This window comes from Cherax quadricarinatus, chromosome 63 (assembly GCF_038502225.1).
Source record: "Cherax quadricarinatus isolate ZL_2023a chromosome 63, ASM3850222v1, whole genome shotgun sequence".
Taxonomy (NCBI): domain Eukaryota; kingdom Metazoa; phylum Arthropoda; class Malacostraca; order Decapoda; family Parastacidae; genus Cherax; species Cherax quadricarinatus.
The window spans coordinates 13968928-13992528 of NC_091354.1; the positions used below are offsets into that span (position 1 = coordinate 13968928).

Here is a 23601-nt window from a genome sequence, read left to right on the forward strand (position 1 = left end):
TTTTGGAAACTAGTACAATATTTTTGGTTTATTGGACTAGTATAAAGTGGTATGCAAAACAAAAGATGAGTTGATTTTTTTTTGTTAGTATGTTGCAGTAATAAGGAATAATTTATTTTGTTAATCAAAACAAAGAATGACTAAATACTGTACAGTAGTTAATTTTTTTTTTTTTCAACAAGTCAGCCATCTCCCACTGAGGCAGGATGACCCAAAAAAAGAAAGAAAATCCCCCAAAACAAAATGCTTTCATCATCATTCAACACTTTCACCACACTCACACATTATCACTGTTTTTGCAGAGGTGCTCAGAATACAACAGTTTAGAAGCATATACGTATAAAGATACACAACATATCCCTCCAAACTGCCAATATCCCAAACCCCTCCTTTAAAGTGCAGGCATTGTACTTCCCATTTCCAGGACTCAAGTCCGACTATATGAAAATAACTGGTTTCCCTGAATCCCTTCACTAAATATTACCCTGCTCACACTCCAACAGATCGTCAGGTCCCAAGTACCATTCGTCTCCATTCACTTCTATCTAACACGCTCATGCACGCTTGCTGGAAGTCCAAGTCCCTCGCCCACAAAACCTCCTTTACCCCCTCTCTCCAACCCTTTCGAGGACGACCCCTACCTCGCCTTCCTTCCCCAATAGATTTATATGCTTTCCATGTCATTCTATTTTGATCCATTCTCTCTAAATGACCAAACCACCTCAACAACCCCTCTTCTGCCCTCTGACTAATACTTTTATTAACTCCACACCTTTTTCTAATTTCTACACTCCGAATTTTCTGCATAATATTTACACCACACATTGCCCTTAGACAGGACATCTCCACTGCCTCCAACCGTCTCCTCGCTGCTGCATTTACCACCCAAGCTTCACACCCATATAAGAGTGTTGGTACTACTATACTTTCATACATTCCCTTCTTTGCCTCCATAGATAACGTTTTTTGACTCCACATATACCTCAATGCACCACTCACCTTTTTTCTCTCATCAATTCTATGATTAACCTCATCCTTCATAAATCCATCCGCCGACACGTCAACTCCCAAGTATCTGAAAACATTCACTTCTTCCATACTCCTCCTCCCCAATTTGATATCCAATTTTTCTTTATCTAAATCATTTGATACCCTCATCACCTTACTCTTTTCTATGTTCACTTTCAACTTTCTACCTTTACACACATTCCCAAACTCATCCACTAACCTTTGCAATTTTTCTTTAGAATCTCCCATAAGCACAGTATTATCAGCAAAAAGTAACTGTGTCAATTCCCATTTTGAATTTGATTCCCCATAATTTAATCCCACCCCTCTCCTGAACACCCTAGCATTTACTTCTTTTACAACCCCATCTATAAATATATTAAACAACCATGGTGACATTACACATCCCTGTCGAAGACCTACTTTTACCGGGAAGTAGTCTCCCTCTCTTCTACACACCCTAACCTGAGCCTCATTATCCTCATAAAAACTCTTTACAGCATTTAGTAACTTACCACCTATTCTATATACTTGCAACATCTGCCACATTGCTCCTCTATCCACTCTATCATATGCCTTTTCCAAATCCATAAATGCAATAAAAACTTCCCTACCTTTATCTAAATACTGTTCACATATATGCTTCAATGTAAACACTTGATCTACACATCCCCTACCCACTCTGAAACCTCCTTGCTCATCCGCAATCCTACATTCTGTCTTACCTCTAATTCTTTCAGTTATAACCCTACCGTACACTTTTCCTGGTATACTCACTAAACTTATTCCTCTATAATTTTTACAATCTCTTTTGTCCCCTTTCCCTTTATATAAAGGGACTATATATGCTCTCTGCCAATCCCTAGGTACCATATTTTTCTATCTATTCTTTCTTCCTAGTAACCCATACTCCAACTTTATTTCTGATAAACTTTTGATGAATGTTTCAGGTACTTTTTGAAGATTGGAAAGCTTGAAGTCATCTGATACACTGTATCTGAAAATTATTCTAAATGTAACCTTTTCAAAAAGTGGGCAGTTCCTGAAGGAAACCAATCATCAAAGATATACACAGAGTATTCTTCTGCTGCACTGCTTTATAAACAAGATAAGGCTAAGATTACTCAGTATGGAAAAGAAATAAACTTTAAAATTCTGCAGTTGGTAAAATTTCTGTTGTAGCAGAAAATTAACATGGACACATTATCAATATATAAAAGTAAGTTACTTAATGAGATCTGTGATGAAGGAAAGCTGGAAATGTTTTATGGATGTCTAGCAGCTAGAATGGGGGTATGATTTCCCTCAACTGTTCTTCCCTTAGCTTTGAAGGTGATAAAAAGAATTTTATATAGACATAACAAATATTAATATAAATATTTGCACAAATTGCTCTTCCATATATTTATTGCAATTTTGTTATTTCTAACTTGGGATGATCTGAATAACAATGGTTGAATACCATATAATGTATATTTACATACTGTGTTTCCTGGTAGAGTGCAATGCTGTATATTTTTTTATATCTATAAAATTAATAAATAGTATTTTCTACGTTCTATTTTGTTTTTCTTAATTTTTTTAACAACCTGGACTGTTCCCACTGAGGTAGGGTGACGAGAAGAGGAAGCAACATTTTCATTCTCATTCAGTCACTGTCTTACCAGAGTTCAAATGACCCTCCAAACTGCAACATTCCCACCCCTCCTTCAGAGTGAAAACACTACTTACCATCTCCAGGACTCAAGTCCAGCTAACCCTTCACAGATGTTACCTTGCTCATAATCCAACAGCACATCAAATCATAAAAGCCACTTGCCTCCACTCCTATCTAACACAAGCCTGTTGGATGTCCAAGCCCATTATATACAAAACCTCCTTTACATCCCTTCCATCCAACTTTTCCTAGGATGACCCCTAGACCTCCTTCCCTCCATTTTGGATTTACACATGCTTCTAGTCATCCTATTTTGCTCCATTCTCTCTAAATGTCCAAACCACCTCAACTATCCTCAGCCTTCTGAATAACACTTTCGATAATCCCACACCTCCTAATCTCCAGACTCCAAATTCTCTATATAATAGTCACACCACACATTACTCTTAAACATGACATCTCCTCACTTCATCATTTAAGACCCATGTTTCACACCCTTATGAGTGTTGGGTGTGTGTGTGTGAGGAGGAGGCTGGAGGCAGGAAATATGTTGTGTTTGAGGGCAGGTTGGAGGCAGGGAATATATTGTGTTTAAGGGCAATGTGTAACATGAATATTATGCAGAGAATTCAGAGTTTGGAGGTTAGAAAGAGGTGTGGGGTTACCAAAAGAATTATATATTCAGTTACATTTATATTAAGTGAATAAATAATTTACTTTGTGAATAAGTATGGTTCAACTCTTCTTAGATTTTCAATTAATCTCGTTTAGATTTTTCACTTAGTACTAATTAGAATTTTCAGGATTTCTTAAACTATCTGAATTATTTTTTTTCATCAAACTGGCCATATCCCACCAAGGCAGGGTGGCCTTTAATTATCTGAATTATATGAAGTTTAAATAGGAATACAGTACTCTCCATATACCACATGTTACATGGTTATAGTAAAGTTTATTTTTCTATAAATAAATAATAAAAACATGCAAGATTTCAGGTACATCTCACTACTTCTTCTTACACTTAGGTCACACTACACATGCATGTACAAACATAAACATACATACCCCTCTGCATTTTCTTCTATTTTTCTTACTAGTTCTTGTTCTTGTTTATTTCCTCTTATTTCCATGGGGAAGTGGAACAGAATTCTTCTGGCATAAGCCATATGTGTTGCAAGAGGTGACTAACATGCCAGGAGCAAGGGGCTAGTAACCCCTTTTCCTGTATACATTACTAAAGTTAAAAAGAGAAACTTTCGTTTTTCTTTTTGGGCCACCCTGCCTCGGTGGGATATGGTCAGTTTATTAAAAGAAAAAATAAATAATAAACAGCTCTTCAAATCTAATTATTATAACAGATGCTTGCAATCCTGAAAAAAAAAATCTTTAAGGGTCATTTTGCTGCTGAATAAATTTCTTAAAAAGAAAGTGATAAGTCTCAGGTATTGTATATGCAATGTGTGCACAACAGTCTTCATTGTGTAATACAGGATTATTGATGTAAGAGGAAAGGGAAAGCTCATTAATATCAAAGTTTACATAAATTGCAGGTGTTCTCATTGAAGTACACTAGGTTTCATTCTGAACTGCAAAATCCTCAATTCATTTTCAGTATATATAAGCATATTATCTGTATACAAGTGTTATCCAAATTATTATTAAAATACTAACAGGAGGGATATTTTTTTTTTTTTCAACAAGTCGGCCGTCTCCCACCGAGGCAGGGTGACCCAAAAAGAAAGAAAATCCCCAAAAAGAAAATACTTTCATCATCATTCAACACTTTCACCTCACTCACACATAATCACTGTTTTTGCAGAGGTGCTCAAAACACAACAGTTTAGAAGTATATACGTATAAAGATACACAACATATCCCTCCAAACTGCTAATATCCCAAACCCCTCCTTTAGAGTGCAGGCATTGTACTTCTCATTTCCAGGACTCAAGTCCGGCTATATAAAAATAACCGGTTTCCCTGAATCCCTTCACTAAATATTACCCTGCTCACACTCCAACAGATCATCAGTTCCCAAATACCATTCGTCTCCATTCACTCCTATCGAACACGCTCATGCACGCCTGCTAGAAGTCCAAGCCCCTTGCCCACAAAACCTCCCTTACCTCTTCCTTCCAACCTTTTCGAGGACGACCCCTACCCCGCCTTCCTTCTACAGATTTAAATGCTCTCCATGTCATTCTACTTTGATCCATTCTTTCTAAATGACCAAACCACCTCAACAACCCCTCTTCAGCCCTCTGACTAATACTTTTATTAACTCCACACCTTCTCCTAATTTCCACACTCCGAATTTTCTGCATAATATTTACACCACACACTGCCCTTAGACAGGACATCTCCACTGCCTCCAACCGCCTCCTTGCTGCTGCATTCACAACCCAAGCTTCATACCCATATAAGAGTGTTGGTACTACTATACTTTCATACATTTCCTTCTTTGCCTCAATAGATAACGTTTTTTGACTCCACATATACCTCAACGCACCACTCACCTTTTTTCCTTCATCAATTCTATGATTAACCTCATCCTTCATAAATCCATCCGCCGACACGTCAACTCCCAAGTGTATCTGAAAACATTCACTTCTTCCATACTCCTCCTCCCCAATTTGATATCCAATTTTTCTTTATCTAAATCATTTGATACCCTCATCACCTTACTCTTTTCTATGTTCACTTTCAACTTTCTACCTTTACACACACTCCCAAACTCATCCACTAACCTTTGCAATTTTTCTTTAGAATTCCCCATAAGCACAGTATCATCAGCAAAAAGTAAATGTGTCAATTCCCATTTTGTATTTGATTCCCCATAATTTAATCCCACCCCTCTCCCAAACACCCTAGCATTTATTTCTTTTACAACCCTATCTATAAATATATTAACCCTTTGACTGTCGCAACCCCCAATCCTGAGGTGTCTCCTGGTGTCGCAAAATTTAAAAAAAAAAATTATTTTTTCTTATGAAATGATAGAGAATCTTTTCCCGATTGTAATGACACCAATAAAACGAAATTTGATGGAAAACTGACGGAATTATGCTCTCGCGAAGTTAGCAACCTCGGCTCTGTTTACAAATCGGCGATTTTGCCCACTTTGAGCCCTATTTTCGGCTAATTCCATTTTTCCAGTCGCCCAAACTCATAGCTATTTCCTTAGAACTCCATTTTTTCTATCGATTGAGTACAAGAAACCGCCCATTTACCGATTTTAACTACCTAATAATGTGGTCAGAAATTTGCAATTTGGCCAATTTCACGAAAACTAAAAAATATGACAATTTCAAAATACGGTCCAGAATGAACAATGCAGACATTCCTGGCTCTCAAATAACATTTTCTTTGCTCATCAGTCATGTCTCCAGGCTCCTCTGATATTACTCTTGCTTTCTATTTTGAATTTTTATTCAAACAAAAAATAGAAGACTTACTATTATGCAGACTACTGCAATACTGTAATAATTGTATAAATAACACCAACCCATTCATGACTGCATATTAGAATGGCTAGTTGGACATTTATTGGACAATGGCATCATTTGTTTACTTTTGAACATTGGCAAAAATCAAACATTTCCCCTACTTTGAGCTCCATTTCTAGGTTATTTTTATAGTAAAATCAATCAAAATCACCTCTATTTCTATAATATGTTTTCCATTCTATCAAATGAGACCAAGAAAACGAGAATACAACCATAAATACTATACAAAAATAGACCACAAAGTTGGCATTTTAATTAAAAAAAAAGTCAGTTTTTTTTTTCTCATTATGCACTGCGTGCTCCAGGATTTTTTTTTATATGGTGCACACTGACCACACAGACCCATTCTCTCACATGTTTTCCTACCAGCTTTCTCCTGCTTGATTTGAAGCCGCTAGAATTTATGAGTATACGTCAAACACGGTACCTCGTAAGACGTTATATATACGGCCGCGACAGTCAAAGGGTTAAACAACCATGGTGACATTACACATCCCTGTCTAAGACCTACTTTTACCAGGAAGTAGTCTCCCTCTCTTCTACACACTCTAACCTGAGCCTCACTATCCTCATAAAAACTCTTTACAGCATTTAGTAACTTACCACCTATTCCATATACAGTGGTCCCTCATTTTTCGTAGTTAATCCGTTTCTGGAGTTGCTACTATTATCGAAATTTACGATTTTCGATTCAATTTTCCCCATAAGGAATAATGTAAATACAATTAATCCGTTCCTGACACCCAGAAGTATTAAAACAAAATAATTTTTTACATGAAATATGGATGTAGTACATAAACAATACAATGGGAAATGATGAATGAAACATTAACAGCATAACACTTACCTTTATTGGAGATTCTTCTTAGTGTATGGGAGAATGGAGGAGGAGAGAGATTGAATTGTTTGCAGTTTGGAAGGGGAATCCCCTTCCAGCAACACCTCAGGTACCAATTGCTTTTCTGGGGTTGCTTCTCTTCTCTGTTTCTTAATGCCACTAGGACCACCTTGAGAGTCACTGGAGTCCTGTCTTGCAAAATAACTGTGGAGAGAGCTCTGTTTCTGGCGTCTCTTTAACACTTCCCTAAAATGGCCCAGGACTTTGTCACTGTACATGTTGCCAACATGGCTTGCAACAACCTTGTCAGGGTGATGTTTCTCCATAAAGCTTTCCATCTTACCCCACATAGCAAAAATCTCTTTAATTTCTGAAGAAGGCACCTTCTTCCATCTCTCTTCCTCCTCCTTTGCAGCAAAATTCTGAGCTGCAATCTGTTGCTGTTCCAGCTAAAGCTCTTGCAGCTCCTCAGTGGTGAGCTCTTCATTGTGGTCTTCCACCAACTCTTCCACATCCTCCAAACTCACATTCAGTGCCATGTAACTCCCCAGTGCCACAATTGATTTAACAACAGAGATAGGCTCATCAGGGTCAGTCCCTAATCCTTCAAAATCCCTCTTGTCGACACAATCTGGCCACAATTTTCTCCAAGCAGAGTTCAAAGTCCTGGTTGTCACTCCCAAGCCATACCTATAAGGGTTATGCAATGGAGGATGCTGAAGTGTTCTCTTCAAAATTCCCTTAGGGTCAAGTGGGTGTCTGTGATCACAGTCAAGCACCTTTCAAACATTGCTTTGGTGTAGAGTTTTTTAAAGTTTGCAATGACCTGCTGGTCCATGGGCTGGAGGAGAGGTGTGGTATTCGGGGGCAAGAACTTTACTGTGATGAACCCAAACTCCTCGAAAATTAGGTCATCCAAGTTTGGAGGATGAGCAGGTGCAGTGTCCATTACTAGCAGGCACTTGAGATCCAATTTCTATTCCAGGAGATACTCCTTCACACTAGGGATAAAACACTTCATTGAACCACTCGACGAAAATTTCCCTCGTGACCCATGCCTATTAGATTTCCAAAACACACACAATTTACTCTTCATAACATTGTTTTTCCTTAACACTCTGGGATTTTCAGAATGGTACACTAGTAATGGCTTCACTTTGAAATCCCCACTAGCATTAGCACAGAACATGAGCGTCAGCCTGTCTTTCATAGGCTTGTGTCCTGGCATTGCCTTTTCCTCCTGTGTAATGAAGGTCCTCTTTGGCATTTTCTTCCAAAAGAGGCCTGTTTTGTCACAATTGAACACTTGTTCAGGTTTCAGTCCTTCAGCCTCTATGTACTCCTTGAATTCATGCACATATTTTTCAGCCGCCTTGTGGTCCGAACTGGCAGCCTCACCATGCCTTACCACACTGTGTATGCCAGTACGGTTCTTAAATCTCTCAAACCAACCTCTGCTGGCCTTAAATTCACTCACATTACCACTATTTGCAGGCAATTTCTTTACCAGATCGTTGTTCAACTGCCTAGCCTTTTCACAAATAATCGAAGTCATAAGAGTAACTCCTGCTAATTGTTTCTCGTTTATCCACACCAATAATAACTCTCAACATCTTTAAGTACTGGTGATCTCATTTTTGTCAGCATAGTTACCCCCTTTGTAACAACAGCATCCTTGATTTTCTTTTTCTTGGCCACTATGGAACATATGGTTGTGTAGGGTTTCTTATACATCCTGGCCAGTTCGGCCGTACTTGTGCCACTTTCATATTGTTCAATGATGTTTTTCTTAAATTCAATCACATTTCTCACCTTCTTTACCACAGGCTTGGCACTAGGAGCTTTCTTTGGAGCCATGGTAGCTTATTTAGTATAGTGGACCCTCAACCAGCGATATTAATCCGTTCCTGAGAGCTCATCGTTAGTCAAAATTATCGTTAGTCAAGTTAATTTTCCCCATAAGAAATAATGGAAATCAAATTAATCCGTGCAAGACACCCAAAAGTATTGAAAAAAAAAAAATTTTACCACATGAAATATTAATTTTAATACACACAAACTGAAGATTACATGCACAGTTACATGACACTTACCTTTATTGAAGATCTGGTGATGATTGATGGGATGGGAGGAGGGGAGAGCGTTGATCTTCTTAGTGTTTAGAAGGGGAATCCCCTTCCATTAGCACTTGAGGCAGCAAGTCTTTTTCTGGGGTTACTTCCCTTGTTCTTTTAATGCCACTAGGACCAGCTTCAGAGTCACTGGACTTCTGTCGCACAACATATCTGTCCATAGATACCTGTACCTCTCGTTCCTTTATGACTTTCATAAAGTGGTTCACAACATTGTCAGTGTACAGGTTGCCAACACGGCTTGCAGTAGCTATGTCAGGGTGATTTTCATCAAAAAAGGTTTGCACTTCAAGCCACTTTGCACACATTTCCTTTATCTTAGAAGATGGCAACTTCTTCAATTTCTCTCTCCCCTCCTCTGAAGCAGTTTCCTCAGGTCTGCCCTCTTGCTGTTCAAGATGATCTAGCAGCTCATCAGTGGTTAGTTCTTCACTGTCCTCCACCACCAACTCTTCCACATCCTCCCCACTAACCTCCAACCCCAAGGACTTCCCCAATGCCACAATGGATTCCTCAACTGGCATAGGATTCTCAGGGTTAGCCTCAAACCCTTCAAAATCCCTTTTGTCTACACATTCTGGCCACAGTTTTTTCCAAGCAGAGTTCAATGTCCTCTTAGTCACTTCCTCCCAAGCCTTACCTATAATGTTTACACAATTAAGGATGGTAAAATGATCTTTCCAAAACTCTCTTAGAGTCAGTTGAGTTTCTGAGGTCACTACAAAGCACCTTTCAAACATAGCTTTTGTGTACAGTTTCTTGAAGTTGGAAATAACCTGCTGGTCCATGGGCTGCAGGAGAGGAGTGGTATTAGGAGGCAAAAACTTCACCTTAATGAAGCTCATGTCCCTAGAAAGTCGCTCTGCCAAGTCTGAAGGATGACCAGGAGCATTGTCTAATACCAGGAGGCACTTAAGGTCTAATTTCTTTTCAATTAGGTAATTTTTCACATTGGGGGCAAATGCATGGTGTAACCAGTCATAGAAAAAGTCCCTAGTGACCCATGCCTTACTGTTTGCCCTCCACAGCACACAAATTAGCCTTGAGGACATTGTTTTTCCTGAACACTCTGGGAGTTTCAGAGTGATACACCAATAAAGGCTTCACTTTGCAATCATCACTAGCATTGGCACACATCAACAGAGTAAGCCTGTCTTTCATAGGCTTATGTCCTGGGAGTGCCTTTTCCTCCTGAGTAATGTAGGTCCTGCTTGGCATTTTCTTCCAAAACAGGCCTGTTTCGTCACAATTAAACACTTGTTCAGGTTTCAGTCCTTCACTGTCTATGTATTCCTTGAAGTCCTGCACATATTTTTCAGCCGATTTGTGGTCCAAACTGGCAGCCTCACCATGCCTTATCACACTATGAATGCCACTACACTTCATAAATCTCTCAAACCAACCTTTGCTGGCCTTAAATTCACTCACATCACTAGTTGCTGGCATTTTTTTAATTAAATCATCATGCAACTTCCTAGCCTTTGGTATGGTATGGAACGAATAGCGCTGGTCGGGTTTTTAAGCGCTAGTCGAGGCAAAATTTTTGCGTTAAAATGAATCGCTAGTCAGATTTATCGTTAATCGATGCCATCGCTGGTTGAGGGTCCACTGTACTTGCAAGCACTAAAATGAGTGGAATATTATGAAATATTTCGTAGGAGCACGTGAGGGGACCTTCGCTCACTGGTAAACAATGCCAGACTGGCTGGGTAGGGAGGCTGCCCCGGCTCACACCGCGCATACGCGTCTCGGACGAACTACTATTCGCGAGTCAACCTATGATTAGTGAGCCCATGTTTATACGAAAATATCCCTATGATTTCCGAAATCTATGATTCCCGAGAACTACGAAAAACGAGGGACCACTGTACTTGCAACATCTGCCACATTGCTCCCCTGTCCACTCTATCATATGCCTTTTCTAAATCCATAAATGCAATAAAAACTTCCCTACCTTTATCTAAATACTGTTCACATATATGCTTCAATGTAAACACTTGATCTACACATCCCCTACCCACTCTGAAACCTCCTTGCTCATCCGCAATCCTACATTCTGTCTTACCTCTAATTCTTTCAATAACCCTACTGTACACTTTTCCTGGTATACTCAATAAACTTATTCCTCTATAATTTTACAATCTCTTTTGTCCCCCTTCCCTTTATATAAAGGGACTATACATGCTCTCTGCCAATCCCTAGGTACCTTCCCCTCTTTCATACATTTACAGTGGACCCCCGGTTAACGATTTTAATCCGTGCAAGAGGGCTCATCGTTATGCGAAATAATCGTTATGCGAATGAATTTTCCCCATAAGAAATAATGGAAATAAAATTAATCCGTGCAAGACGCCCAAAAGTATGAAAAAAATTTTTTTTTACCACATGAAATGTTAATTTTAATACACACAAACTGAAAAAGGCATGCACAATTAAATGACACTTACTTTTATTGAAGATCTGGTGATGATTGATGGGATGGGAGGAGGGGAGAGCATTATCTTCTTACTGTTTAGAAGGGGAATCCCCTTCCATTAGGACTTGAGGTAGCAAGTCCTTTTCTGGGGTTACTTCCCTTCTTCTTTTAATGCCACTAGGACCAGCTTGAGAGTCACTGGACCTCTGTCGCACAACAAATCTGTCCATAGAGCTCTGTACCTCCCGTTCCTTCAAGACTTTCCTAAAATGGGCCATAACATTGTCATTGAAATAGTCACCAGCACGGCTTGCAACAGCTGTGTCAGGGTGATTTTCATCTATAAAGGTTTGCAGTTCAACCCACTGTGCACACATTTCCTTAATCTTTGAAGTAGGCACAATGGATTCCACAACTGGCATAGGCTTCTCAGGGTTAGCCCCAAACCCTTCAAAATCTTTCTTAATTTCCATACTAATTCTCACCCTTTTTACCACAGGGTTGGCACTAGAAGCTTTCTTGGGGCCCATGGTCACTTATTTTCCAGAAACAGCACCGAAAACACTGTAATAATACGAAATATTCCGAGTGTATGCTTGGATGTTACCGCGGAGGCTGGCTGGTAAACAATGGGACGGCCGGCACATGTGAGGGCACATTGGACGCGTCTCGGACGAAAATCGGTAAGCGGGTTTTTAATCGGTATGCGCGGCAAAAATTTTGCGATAAAAGTAATCGGTATGCGGAAAAATCGCTATGTGATGCCATCGTTATGCGGGGGTCCACTGTATTAAACAAAAGTACCAACCACTCCAACACTATATCCCCCCCTGCCTTTAACATTTTTGTCATGATCCCATCAGTTCCAGCTGCTTTACCCCCTTTCATTCTACATAATGCCTCACGTACCTTCCCCACACTTACATTCTGCTCTTCTTCACTCCTAAAAGATGGTATACCTCCCTGGCCAGTGCATGAACTTACCACCTCCCTTTCTTCCTCAACATTTAAAAGTTCCTCAAAATATTCTCGCCATCTACCTAATACCTCCCTCTCCCCATCTACTAACTCCCCTACTCTGTTTTTAACTGACAAATCCATACATTTCCTAGGCTTTCTTAACTTGTTTAACTCACTCCAAAATTTTTTCTTTTCATTAAAATTTCTTGACAGTGCCTCTCTCACTCTATCATCTGCTCTCCTTTTGCACTCTCTCACCACTCTCTTCACCTTTCTTTTACTCTCCATATACTCTGCTCTTCTTATAACACTTCTGCTTTGTAAAAACCTCTCATAAGCTACCTTTTTCTCTTTTATCACACCCTTTACTTCATCATTCCACCAATCACTCCTCTTTCCTCTTGCCCCACCCTCTTATAACCACAAACTTCTGCCCCACATTCTAATACTGCATTTTTAAAACTCATCCAACCCTCTTCAACCCCCCCCCACTACTCATCTTTGCACTAGCCCATCTTTCTGCCAATAGTCGCTTATATCTCACCCGAGCTTCCTCCTCCCTTAGTTTATACACTTTCACTTCCCTCCTACTTGTTGTTGCCACCTTCCTCTTGTCCCATCTACCTCTTACTCTAACTGTAGCTACAACTAAATAATGATCCGATATATCAGTTGCCCCTCTATAAACATGTACATCCTGGAGCCTACCCATCAACCTTTTATCCACCAATACATAATCTAACAAACTACTTTCATTACGTGCTACATCATACCTTGTATATTTATTTATCCTCTTTTTCATAAAATATGTGTTACTTATTACCAAATCTCTTTCTACACATAGCTCAATTAAAGGCTCCCCATTTACATTTACCCCTGGCACCCCAAATTTACCTACTACTCCCTCCACAACATTTTTACCCACTTTAGCATTGAAATCCCCAACCACAAGTACTCTCACACTTGGTTCAAAACTCCCCACGCATTCACTCAACATTTATGGGTAATATTTACCTGTACATGTCATTAACCCCTTCACTGTCTCGTACATACATCTATAGTTTTTTGATGCCAGGGTTGCTTATGTAAATCTATGCTTGAATTCTAGCAGCTTCAAATTTGGTGAGAGAGGGCTGCTAAGTCTACAAATTAGAGAACAGGTCTGCATGCCCAGTGTGCCCAGTGTGCCCAGTATACAAAAAAAATCGGGGTCACCACAGTGCATTATGGGAACGTCATATTTAGTACACCTTGTTCACCATACCATGCAGACACAAAAGATTCATTCCCAGGAGAACTGAATGGGTGTTATGCCCCAATGTCAGCTCCAACAATGAGGATTATGGAACTAACAATGAGCTTTTTGGATAGAACATATAGTGACTGCAAGTGATGTTCAGTATGCCAGAACTATCGCTGAAAGCCCAGATGCCAGATGTAAATGGTTCCAGACGAACCGCTTTCATCTGGTTCGTCTGGAACACATCCTTATTTATCACACTGTATGCAAAAGCTCATATTCTCCCATGACATGGGTTCAGATGTGATTAATGGTGATGACATTGATGTGGACCTTGATTTCCTAGCAAATGATGACCACTCTAGTAGTGATAGTGATGAGGAATATTCACCTGTGAAGCATCAATTCATACAGTGCCCCACAGTTTGGTAGTGTGCTCCCAGGGAATGGAAAACATGCCAGTACCCAATACTAGTGACACATAGTGAGGATGATAGTGCATCAGTTGGGATGGGTAATAGACCACAAGCAATGGTGGTGCTGCACATGGCAGCAGATGGCACCACAATGAGCTGTACAGCACTAGCACCAGCCCAGGCTGGGAGGCATGGCCTACCTCCACTACCTACACTTGCACAATCACCACAACTAAATGCTAATATCCAACAACCACCACCAGACAGCATCTAGGATTAACAGAAAGATGCAAATTCCATGTCCAATTCCAATCACAGAGTGGAATACAACCTAACTGCATCCTGGGAAATGATGCCAGTGAACTTGAATTCTTTGAACTAGTTTTTTTTTTTTTTTCAACAAGTCAGCCGTCTCCCACCGAGGCAGGGTGACCCAAAAAGAAAGAAATTCCCCAAAAATAAAATACTTTCATCATTCAACACTTTCACCTCACCCACACATAATCACTGTTTTTGCAGAGGTGCCCAGAATACAACAGTTTAGAAGTATATACGTATAAAAATACACAATATATCCCTCCAAACTGCCAATATCCCAAACCCCTCCTTTAGAGTGCAGGCATTGTACTTCCCATTTCCAGGACTTAAGTCCGGCTATATAAAATAACCGGTTTCCCTGAATCCCTTCACTAAATATTATCCTGCTCACACTCCAACAGCTCGTCAGGTCCCAAATACCATTCGTCTCCATTCAATCCTATGTAACACGCTCACACACACTTGCTGGAAGTCCAAACTCCTTGCCCACAACACCTCCTTTACCCCCTCCCTCCAACCTTTTTGAGGACAACCCCTACCCCGTCTTCCTTCCCCTACATATTTATATGCTCTCCATGACATTCTAGATTGATCCATTCTCTCTAAATGACCAAACCACCTCAACAAACCCTCTTCAGCCCTCTGACTAATACTTTTATTAACTCCACACCTTCTCCTAATTTCCACACTCTGAATTTTCTTCATAATATTTACACCACACATTGCCCTTAGACAGGACATCTCCACTGCCTCCAACCGCCTCCTCACTACAGCATTTACAACCCAAGCTTCACACCCATATAAGAGTGTTGGTACTACTATACTTTCATACATTCCCTTCTTTGCCTCCATAGATAACACTTTTTGCCTCCACATACACCTCAATGCACCACTCACCTTTTTTCCTTCATCAATTCTATGATTAACCTCATCCTTCATAAATCCATCCGCTGACACGTCAACTCCCAAATATCTGAAAACATTCACTTCTTCCATACTCCTCCTCCCCAATTTGATAACCAATTTTTCTTTATCTAAATCATTTGATACCCTCATCACCTTACTCTTTTCTATGTTCACTTTCAACTTTCTACCTTTACACACACTCCCAAATTCGTCCACTAACCTTTGCAATTTTTCTTTAGAATCTCCCATAAGCACAGTATCATCTGCAAAAAGTAATTGTGTCACTTCCCATTTTGTATTTGATTCCCCATAATTTAATCCCACCCCTCTCCCGAACACCCTAGCATTTACTTCTTGTACAACCCCATCTATAAATATATTAAACAACCATGGTGACATTACACATCCCTGTCTAAGACCTACTTTTACCGGGAAGTAATCTCCCTCTCTTCTACACACCCTAACCTGAGCCTCACTATCCTCGTAAAAACTCTTTACAGCATTTAGTAATTTACCACCTATTCCACATACTTGCAACATCTGCCACATTGCTCCCCTATCCACTCTATCATATGCCTTTCCTAAATCCATAAATGCAATAAAAACTTCCCTACCTTTATCTAAATACTGTTCACATATATGCTTCAATGTAAACACTTGATCTGCACATCCCCTACCCACTGTAAAACCTCCTTGCTCATCTGCAATTCTACATTCTGTCTTACCTCTAATTCTTTCAATAATAACCCTACTGTACACTTTTCCTGGTATATACTCGGTAAACTTATTCCTCTATAATTTTTACACTCTCTTTTGTCCCCCATCCCTTTATATAAAGGGACTATGCACACTCTCCACCAATTCCTAGGTACCTTTCCCTCTTTCATACATTTATTAAGCAAAAATACCACCCACTCCAACACTATGTGTCCCCCTGCTTTTAACATTTCTGTCATGATCCTGTCAGCTCCAGCTGCTTTACCCCCTTTCATTCTACCTCCCTGGCAAGTGCATGAAATTACCGCCTCTCTTTCTTCGTCGACATTTAAAAGTTCCTCAAAATATTCTCGCCATCAACCCAATACCTCCATCTCCCCATCTACTAGCTCCCCTATTCTGTTTTTAACTGACAAATCCATGCATACATACAGTGACAAATACGTTGGTTGTACCACAATCATGGCTACACCAGTGGACAGACACAACTGTGGCTGAGATGCTATTGTCCAGTTGCTGCCTCTGATACACTTATCTCCACTCTGTACTACTGTACACTTCTTATTGTACAGCAGCTGCCTCCAAATACATTTGTCTCCACTTTGTAGAGCTGTACACATCTTATTTTACAATAATGCTTATGTCATGTATATAAACACAGTATTTAATCGTACTGTTCATCTGACTGCCAAATTTGTACCTTGGCCTTCAATGATCTCATCCACATCAACAGATTTGTCCTGCTGCTATGTATGCTATGTAAGACAAGGCCCGACAAGAATGATATGTTATACAAGATCAGGAATTTTTTATGTATCCGAAACAAGTTCAGTGTGTAATTTTATCCCTTCAAGAGCCTTGTCATTGACAAGTTTTTGATCCTTTTGGAAGGTAGACTATCATTCAAGCATTATATATCATGGAAGAGGAAATGCTGTGGTATGGAGCTGTTCATATTCTGTGATTGTAAAACCAACCTGGTATTGGATATCTCAGGTGATGTTGTGAGTACAATGATGAAACCATATCTTGGTAAGAGGCATGCATTATACATGGATAACTGGTACACAAACCCCTTATTCATTTCCTGCATGTGAATGTGGCAGATGTTTGTGGTATAGTGCATGGAACACAACCCATATACCCAGGCTCAATGCAGGCAGTGGTACTGGTGAAGTGCAGGTGTCTCTTGCCAATGACGTCAGGGCATTTTGGTGGCATGACAAACAATGTGGCATTGTCAACATCAGTTTACCACCAGAAAATGAAAGAGACAGGAAAGGTGAATAAAGTCACCAATGAAGCCATTCTGAGATCAGCTTCTATTGTGATGTATACAGCCAGTACACTGCCACTATGCATTTGGTGGACAAATGTGACATGTAGAATGGGTTTGCTGATTGTGTCTGTAAGTTATAAGTGGTATATGAAACTCTTCTTCCATGTTATGGACGCTGAAATGCTCACTGCATACTATATGTACCAGGTAAGGACTGGCAAATAACCACCATATGCCCACTTTTGTCTGTCTTTTATCAGGCAAATAATATACTACGCAAATACCAGGTCACAACACTAACGGTACACATGCGTCACCAAACTGATCACCAAATACCCTTTGTATTTCAGTAAATACTGGTGAGAATTTTTGTTTCATTACCACCACAAAAATGTGCTTTTTTGATAACTTTTTTTTTTAAATGCCAACATTGTCAGCACTTTTACTTTTGGGCCTTCTGAGTGTGAAGGGGGTTAATGATTTACATGGTACAGTTCTCATTTAGTTATGAAATCTGTCATTACTTCATCAGTCTATTACTAAACAAATTCACTACCATTAACATAACAGAAACATTATTAATATAATCAAAATAGTGTTTAGAATTTCAATTCTATGGCACATGGCACATAAAGCTCATCAAATGGAGGAATCTGGTATATTTTGGTTGATGGGAAGGAGTGGAAGTGCTACCTGTTCTTCCATTACAGGTCTGTTCTCTCTTGTCTGTTGTTGCCCATTTTCTTCCTGTATCTCCTCTTCTGAAAATAATATAGTATTTGTATTAGTGCTGCAGATTATTTATTTTTGTGTTGACACCCTCCTTCAGTTAATTAATTGCACACTCAGATTACCAAGTTAAAACAAATGTTGTAACTACTTCTATGTAGATACTACAGTGCTCTGTAAGTCACTCTACACACAATATTTATTTAATAGATAATTTTTATGTCAGTACTCAATTTCACATATATAATTAAAAAATTCCATTTGATACAATGTACAACCATTTTCCTAAATTTTGTAAAGGCTTCTTTTATTAGCTTATTTGCCATATTTGCCTATCTTGTTTGTCATTTACTTCTCCTTGTGCTTTCTACCATACTTTTCTCATCTCTAGTCTGCATGCTTTGTTTTGTATAACAAACATTTAAAGAGAGAGAGAGACTTCAATTTATCTTGTCAGTGACTTCCTCATCACTTAGAATTCTGTCTGTTTATTTTTTATGTACATATCCTATAAATCATATTTTAAATTTTAATGAATTTTACTAATCAGGTAGGTATTGCTATCAAAAACTGTTTAAAATAATCACTTTACCTCTTATTGTTAGTTTTTTCTTGATGCAGCCAAAGTGAATAAGGGCATAGAGAACTCCAGAGGTAGCTGCTATTCCAGCATAGCCCCTGAAGGCTCCAGGAAGATCCAGGTTGTCAATCAAGTATCCACCAACCAAGGACCCCAACCCACGACCTGCAACACTACAAACCTTACTCATATGCTCTGATCAAGTTTCATTTTAGAATATGTCATACTTTTTTACTTATTAACAAATTATTTTTAACCTTGGATGGACCACTAAAATTATTTAATTTTTTTTTTTTTTTTAACAAATCGGCCGTCTCCCACCGAGGCAGGGTGACCCAAAAAGAAAGAAAATCCCCCAAAAGAAAATACTTTCATCATCATTCAACACTTTCACCTCACTCACACATAATCACTGTTTTTGCAGAGGTGCTCAGAACACCTATTATTGTACTATATTTTAAAGTTCAAGTCTACTTATTTTTGTTATGGAAACTGAAAGCATAAATCAGTGTTATATATCATTATTCAGTCCCTTCCAGTGGGTATCTTGATGGTGGTGAAGAACTCTTGATCCAGAAGAAATTGGAGCTATGCTTCCTTTTCTCAGATCATACCTGATTACCATCTATTCTTGGATACTGTATAGCCCTTACTGGGATCCCTTAGCTTCAGGGCGCACAGTACAGCCTCTCCTCACTGAGCGACGTACTCGTTTACCGACAACTCAGACTTACGACGAGCTCTCTGTCCAGTATGCATACCTAAATAATGTATATTAGAGCTGATTTTTACTATTCTGTTTATTACAATATTGTATAAACATTTAAAAATCTACTAAAAATGTTATAAATGGTGCAAAGATGACATAAAACAATATCAAAGGTGGCTGACACAAACCCACTGCCATTATAGCATTCTCCTCACTCGGTGACGAATTCATTTACCGACGTGGTCTTAGGAACAGAACTCCGTCATTAAGTAAGGAGAGGCTGTACTATACATTACTTATCCTAGCATTCTTAAGTTGGGAAAACAGCCAGGCCTGCAAATCACCTCTTCCTGGAAAGTCTCCAATTGCAAGATTGCCACTGTTCTGTTCATCCCAAGATACTGTCGCCCTCATACAGTCCAGTACATCCACCTCTTCACTCTCCATACTTTTCTTTCTCTTAAAAAATTAAAGCTTTCTGCCTTTCCACACCACCATTAGTTTGCTTTCAATTGTGACTTATAGATACCAATCAAGTACAGTTGAAGGTTTTCATGATAAGGTAGCTCTCACATCCTCAGCCGACTAAGATATCGCCTCTCACACCGTATGTGACCAAGTTTACAGTGTGATTATTATAATAATCAGAAAGTGCCAAACCTGTAGGAGTCATGCAGTGCTAAGGGCAGGGGAGGCAATCAGGTTTGATCCAAGGAAGGATAGAGTAACTCCAATTCCTTGGATCAAAAGCTCATCACAGTCATAAAGGCACTCGCACTGAAGTCTACTGAAGTGGATTTCAGTGCGAGATTCTCAGTGCAGTTCAGTATGCAGTTTCTGATTAATTCTCAGTGCAGTTCAGACTGCAATATTTGAGGAATTCTGCAAATTCTGTATGGAAGAAGGCAATGGCTATCCTCTGCAGCACTGTTCCATTTTGACCTAGCCAGAGGAGATCAGTGCACTGGAAACTGAGGTAGAGAGTGATTGGGAGAAGCTGCCAAATAATCTCTAGGTGACAGATTGTAAGTTTGATTTAATGCCAGTTAGGAGACTGATATGTCATTACCTGTAGTGCCAAATCTCGGTACCTGAGAATAAGGTAGACAGTACCTTAACTATTAAGACCCCTCTCATCATCTCCAAGAGGTTGTAGTGTTATTCCCTGCAGTTCTAAGCCTTGACCTGTTCAAGCCATCAGATTTGTGCACCGAAGGCTGATATGGACAGTGATGTAAAAGTCTTTTAATGATCCCCAAGAAACAAAATGAGATGTATTCCCTGCAACACTATGTTGCATCTGGACTGAGTAATTTGAGACCACTTCATTTGTGAATGCAGTACTCACTATCCTTCGCAGACAAATCTGCATGGCATAATATTAGTCACTTGTGCTGTGAGCTCCAAAGCTCTATTATTTTTAACACGTCAGTTGTCTCCCACTGAGGCAGGGTGACCCAAAAAAGAAACACTTTCACCATCATTCACACATAATCACTATAGTGACAATTCCTCATGGACATTACTTTATCCACTAATAAGTATGTTACCATACTGTACATAGTAGTAATAAATGTAATATAATTATCATAACCATTTCCCAAAACTGGACTTGGAAGGACACTGAAAAGTAACATAAAAGCTATTCTGATTTAAAGAAATGATAGAAGAGTACAGCCTCTCCTCACTTAGCAATGTATACATTTACTGACCATTTGAACTTACGACCAGCTCTCCAACCTGTATGCAAGCCTAATTAATGTATATTAGAGCTGAGTTCCTCTATTCTGTTTATTACAGTATACAGTACACTACTATACATGTATAAACATTTAAAAATATACTAGAAATGTTATAAATGGTGCAAAGGTGACAATAAAAAACATCTAAAGATGCAAATGCACTACCAGCATTGTATGCTCCTTGCTTAACAACCAGTTCGCTTACCGACCTACACTTAGGAACAGAACCCCATCGTTAAGTGAGGACAGGCTGTTTATCAAATATATATGTATTAGTCATAATATGTAGATATAAAATATGCTTGGCAGACAAAGCAAGACTTGCCAAGAGAGAAGTGTACAGAGCCGGTGATGCCAGTCATGGTGGCCAGCAGACCTTTGGGAGCCAGGATGGGGCAGTATGTGATAGCAGCCACCCACATGAGTTGATAGGTGAACAGCTCCAACACCTCAAAGGGCAGCACCAACCATGGATCACTGCATACATCAACATATATGTACTTACTGAATTACTCTTTAGAAATGTTAAAAATGTACCATCTCCACTGTGGTATACTGTACAGTATAACTCATTAACTAATATGAATAAATTCTTAAATTATATGCTTGTGACTTTCTGTATATTGAGTTATGCTCATAATAGCCAATCTTAAGTCATTAATATATATTAAAAATATTGAGTTTATATTAATTGAAGAGCATTACTTCTATTGCAGTTATCTGGCTTTCTCTTTGTGAAAAAACATTTTCAAGTGTCATTTTGGTATGTATAACTTAATTTCTAGTTCATAGTTGTGACCTTTTTTTATTTCTGTTTAAAGTTAAAAAAAAAAATACATAAGTTCAGAAAATGGAAAGATAAATAGATGAAGGAATTGAACGAGTTTACATACTTAACAAGGGAAATAATAATGGTAATTCTATAAATGCTAATTCTATAGAGGCTTAATAATATGCAATGTACAGTACACATTAATTATAAGTACAACTCAGCACTGTGTGACCCTTGTGGGTTTAGCATTTAGTTATGATTATAATAATATAAATACAACCAGACTCGTTTCAATCAATGAGAGATCCAGTTTGAGAGGCATCCAGGGTTTCACATAAGCCCATCCCCTTACCAGGCCCGGTGGCCTGGTGGCTAAAGCTCCCGCTTCACACACAGAGGGCCCGGGTTCGATTCCCAGCAGGTGGAAACATTTCGACACGTTTCCTTATACCTATTATCCTGTTCACCTAGCAGCAAATAGGTACCTGGGTGTTAGTTGACTGGTGTGCATCGCATCCTGGGGAACAAGATTGAGGACCCCAATACAAATAAGTTAGACAGTCCTCGATGACGCACTACTTTCTTGGGTTATCCTGGGTGGCTAACCCTCCGGGGTTAAAAACCCGAACAAAATCTTATCTTATCTCAGATCAAACAAGAGGCCTAATGGCTGTACCTCAACTTCTTGAAAACACCTAGGAGACATAAACCCTTTCATGAAGCCCAGGAACTGGAACCCAACAAAGTCAATTGCTGAAAATAGTTATGCAGTAACAAAGGAAATCAAGAAACACCAAGACACACACTCTATTCACACACCTCTACTAGTTTTACCACTTTTCTTGATCTAAAATCTCCATTTGATACTGCGAACAGAACCGTTATACTACATGAACTAGCCAAAATGAATATTGGTGGTAGCTTACTCTGCTGGATAATAGGATACCTGTCAAATAGTATCCTCTGTCCTCTACCAAGGCTTTAGAAGTGAGTCTAAAGAAATGTCTTTAGGTACACCACAGGGAGGAGTTCTCAGTCCCATGCTATTTAATATTCTGATTAATGCTCTCCTAAATGCTCTACCTGCCTCAACTAAACATATAGCTATAAGCTATGCTGATGACATCATGATCCATACAACAGGGCATAGGAATAATGAAAATGATTGTTACAGGAATGCAGTTAGAAGCCTGAGTAGATCTATAACCCACTACGATAACATGAACGTAGATAAGTATGTTTATGGAGCAACTTGCAATGTGAACAGACTGACTGATGTTGTAGTAGCCAGGCTTAGGCTTGGTTACAAGTACTTCTGGCAGTTTGGGAGACACACAGATGATGATCAAACTAAATGTAAATTATGTGAGCAGGCATATGGTCACTCTCTTGAACACTATGTGCTTAATTGTCCACTTATTGAGGAATACAGAGACAGACAGTATAATAACCTATGTTACATGTCAAGATATCTTATTAATGAAAATAAGATACCAGATATACTAAGCAAATTTCCTAAATTTGCTTGTAACAGATAAGTGAACTGTAGACATGTAAATATAAACCCATATGTACACCTGTTAACTCTTTTGGGGCCTAGTTCCTAGGCCTTTTGTGTATCCATGTGCTCTTGTGCCATCGTCCACAGGATGGATATGGGGTGCACAATAAACTAGCCA

General features: G+C 39.2%; 2 protein-coding genes across 3 annotated transcripts in view; one reads left to right on the forward strand and one right to left on the reverse strand.

The window, feature by feature from the left end:
• LOC128698180 (WD repeat-containing protein WRAP73) overlaps nt 1-2567 on the forward strand; it is a 56060-nt gene extending 53493 nt beyond the window's left edge. For both annotated transcript variants that reach the window (XM_070098639.1, XM_053790287.2), the window contains exon 10: nt 1959-2567. The gene's annotated coding sequence lies outside the window, so the exon portion shown is untranslated. The remainder of the gene's footprint in view (nt 1-1958) is intronic.
• Nucleotides 2568-14361: 11794 nt separating this feature from the next.
• LOC128698164 (major facilitator superfamily domain-containing protein 6) overlaps nt 14362-23601 on the reverse strand; it is a 65238-nt gene continuing 55998 nt past the window's right edge. The window contains exons 11-13 of the mRNA XM_070098684.1: nt 21476-21627; nt 18712-18864; nt 14362-18151 (exon numbers count right to left, since the gene is read on the reverse strand). Of these exons, the coding sequence (XP_069954785.1) occupies nt 18030-18151; nt 18712-18864; nt 21476-21627 (427 nt within the window). The 3' untranslated portion in view covers nt 14362-18029. The remainder of the gene's footprint in view (nt 18152-18711; nt 18865-21475; nt 21628-23601) is intronic.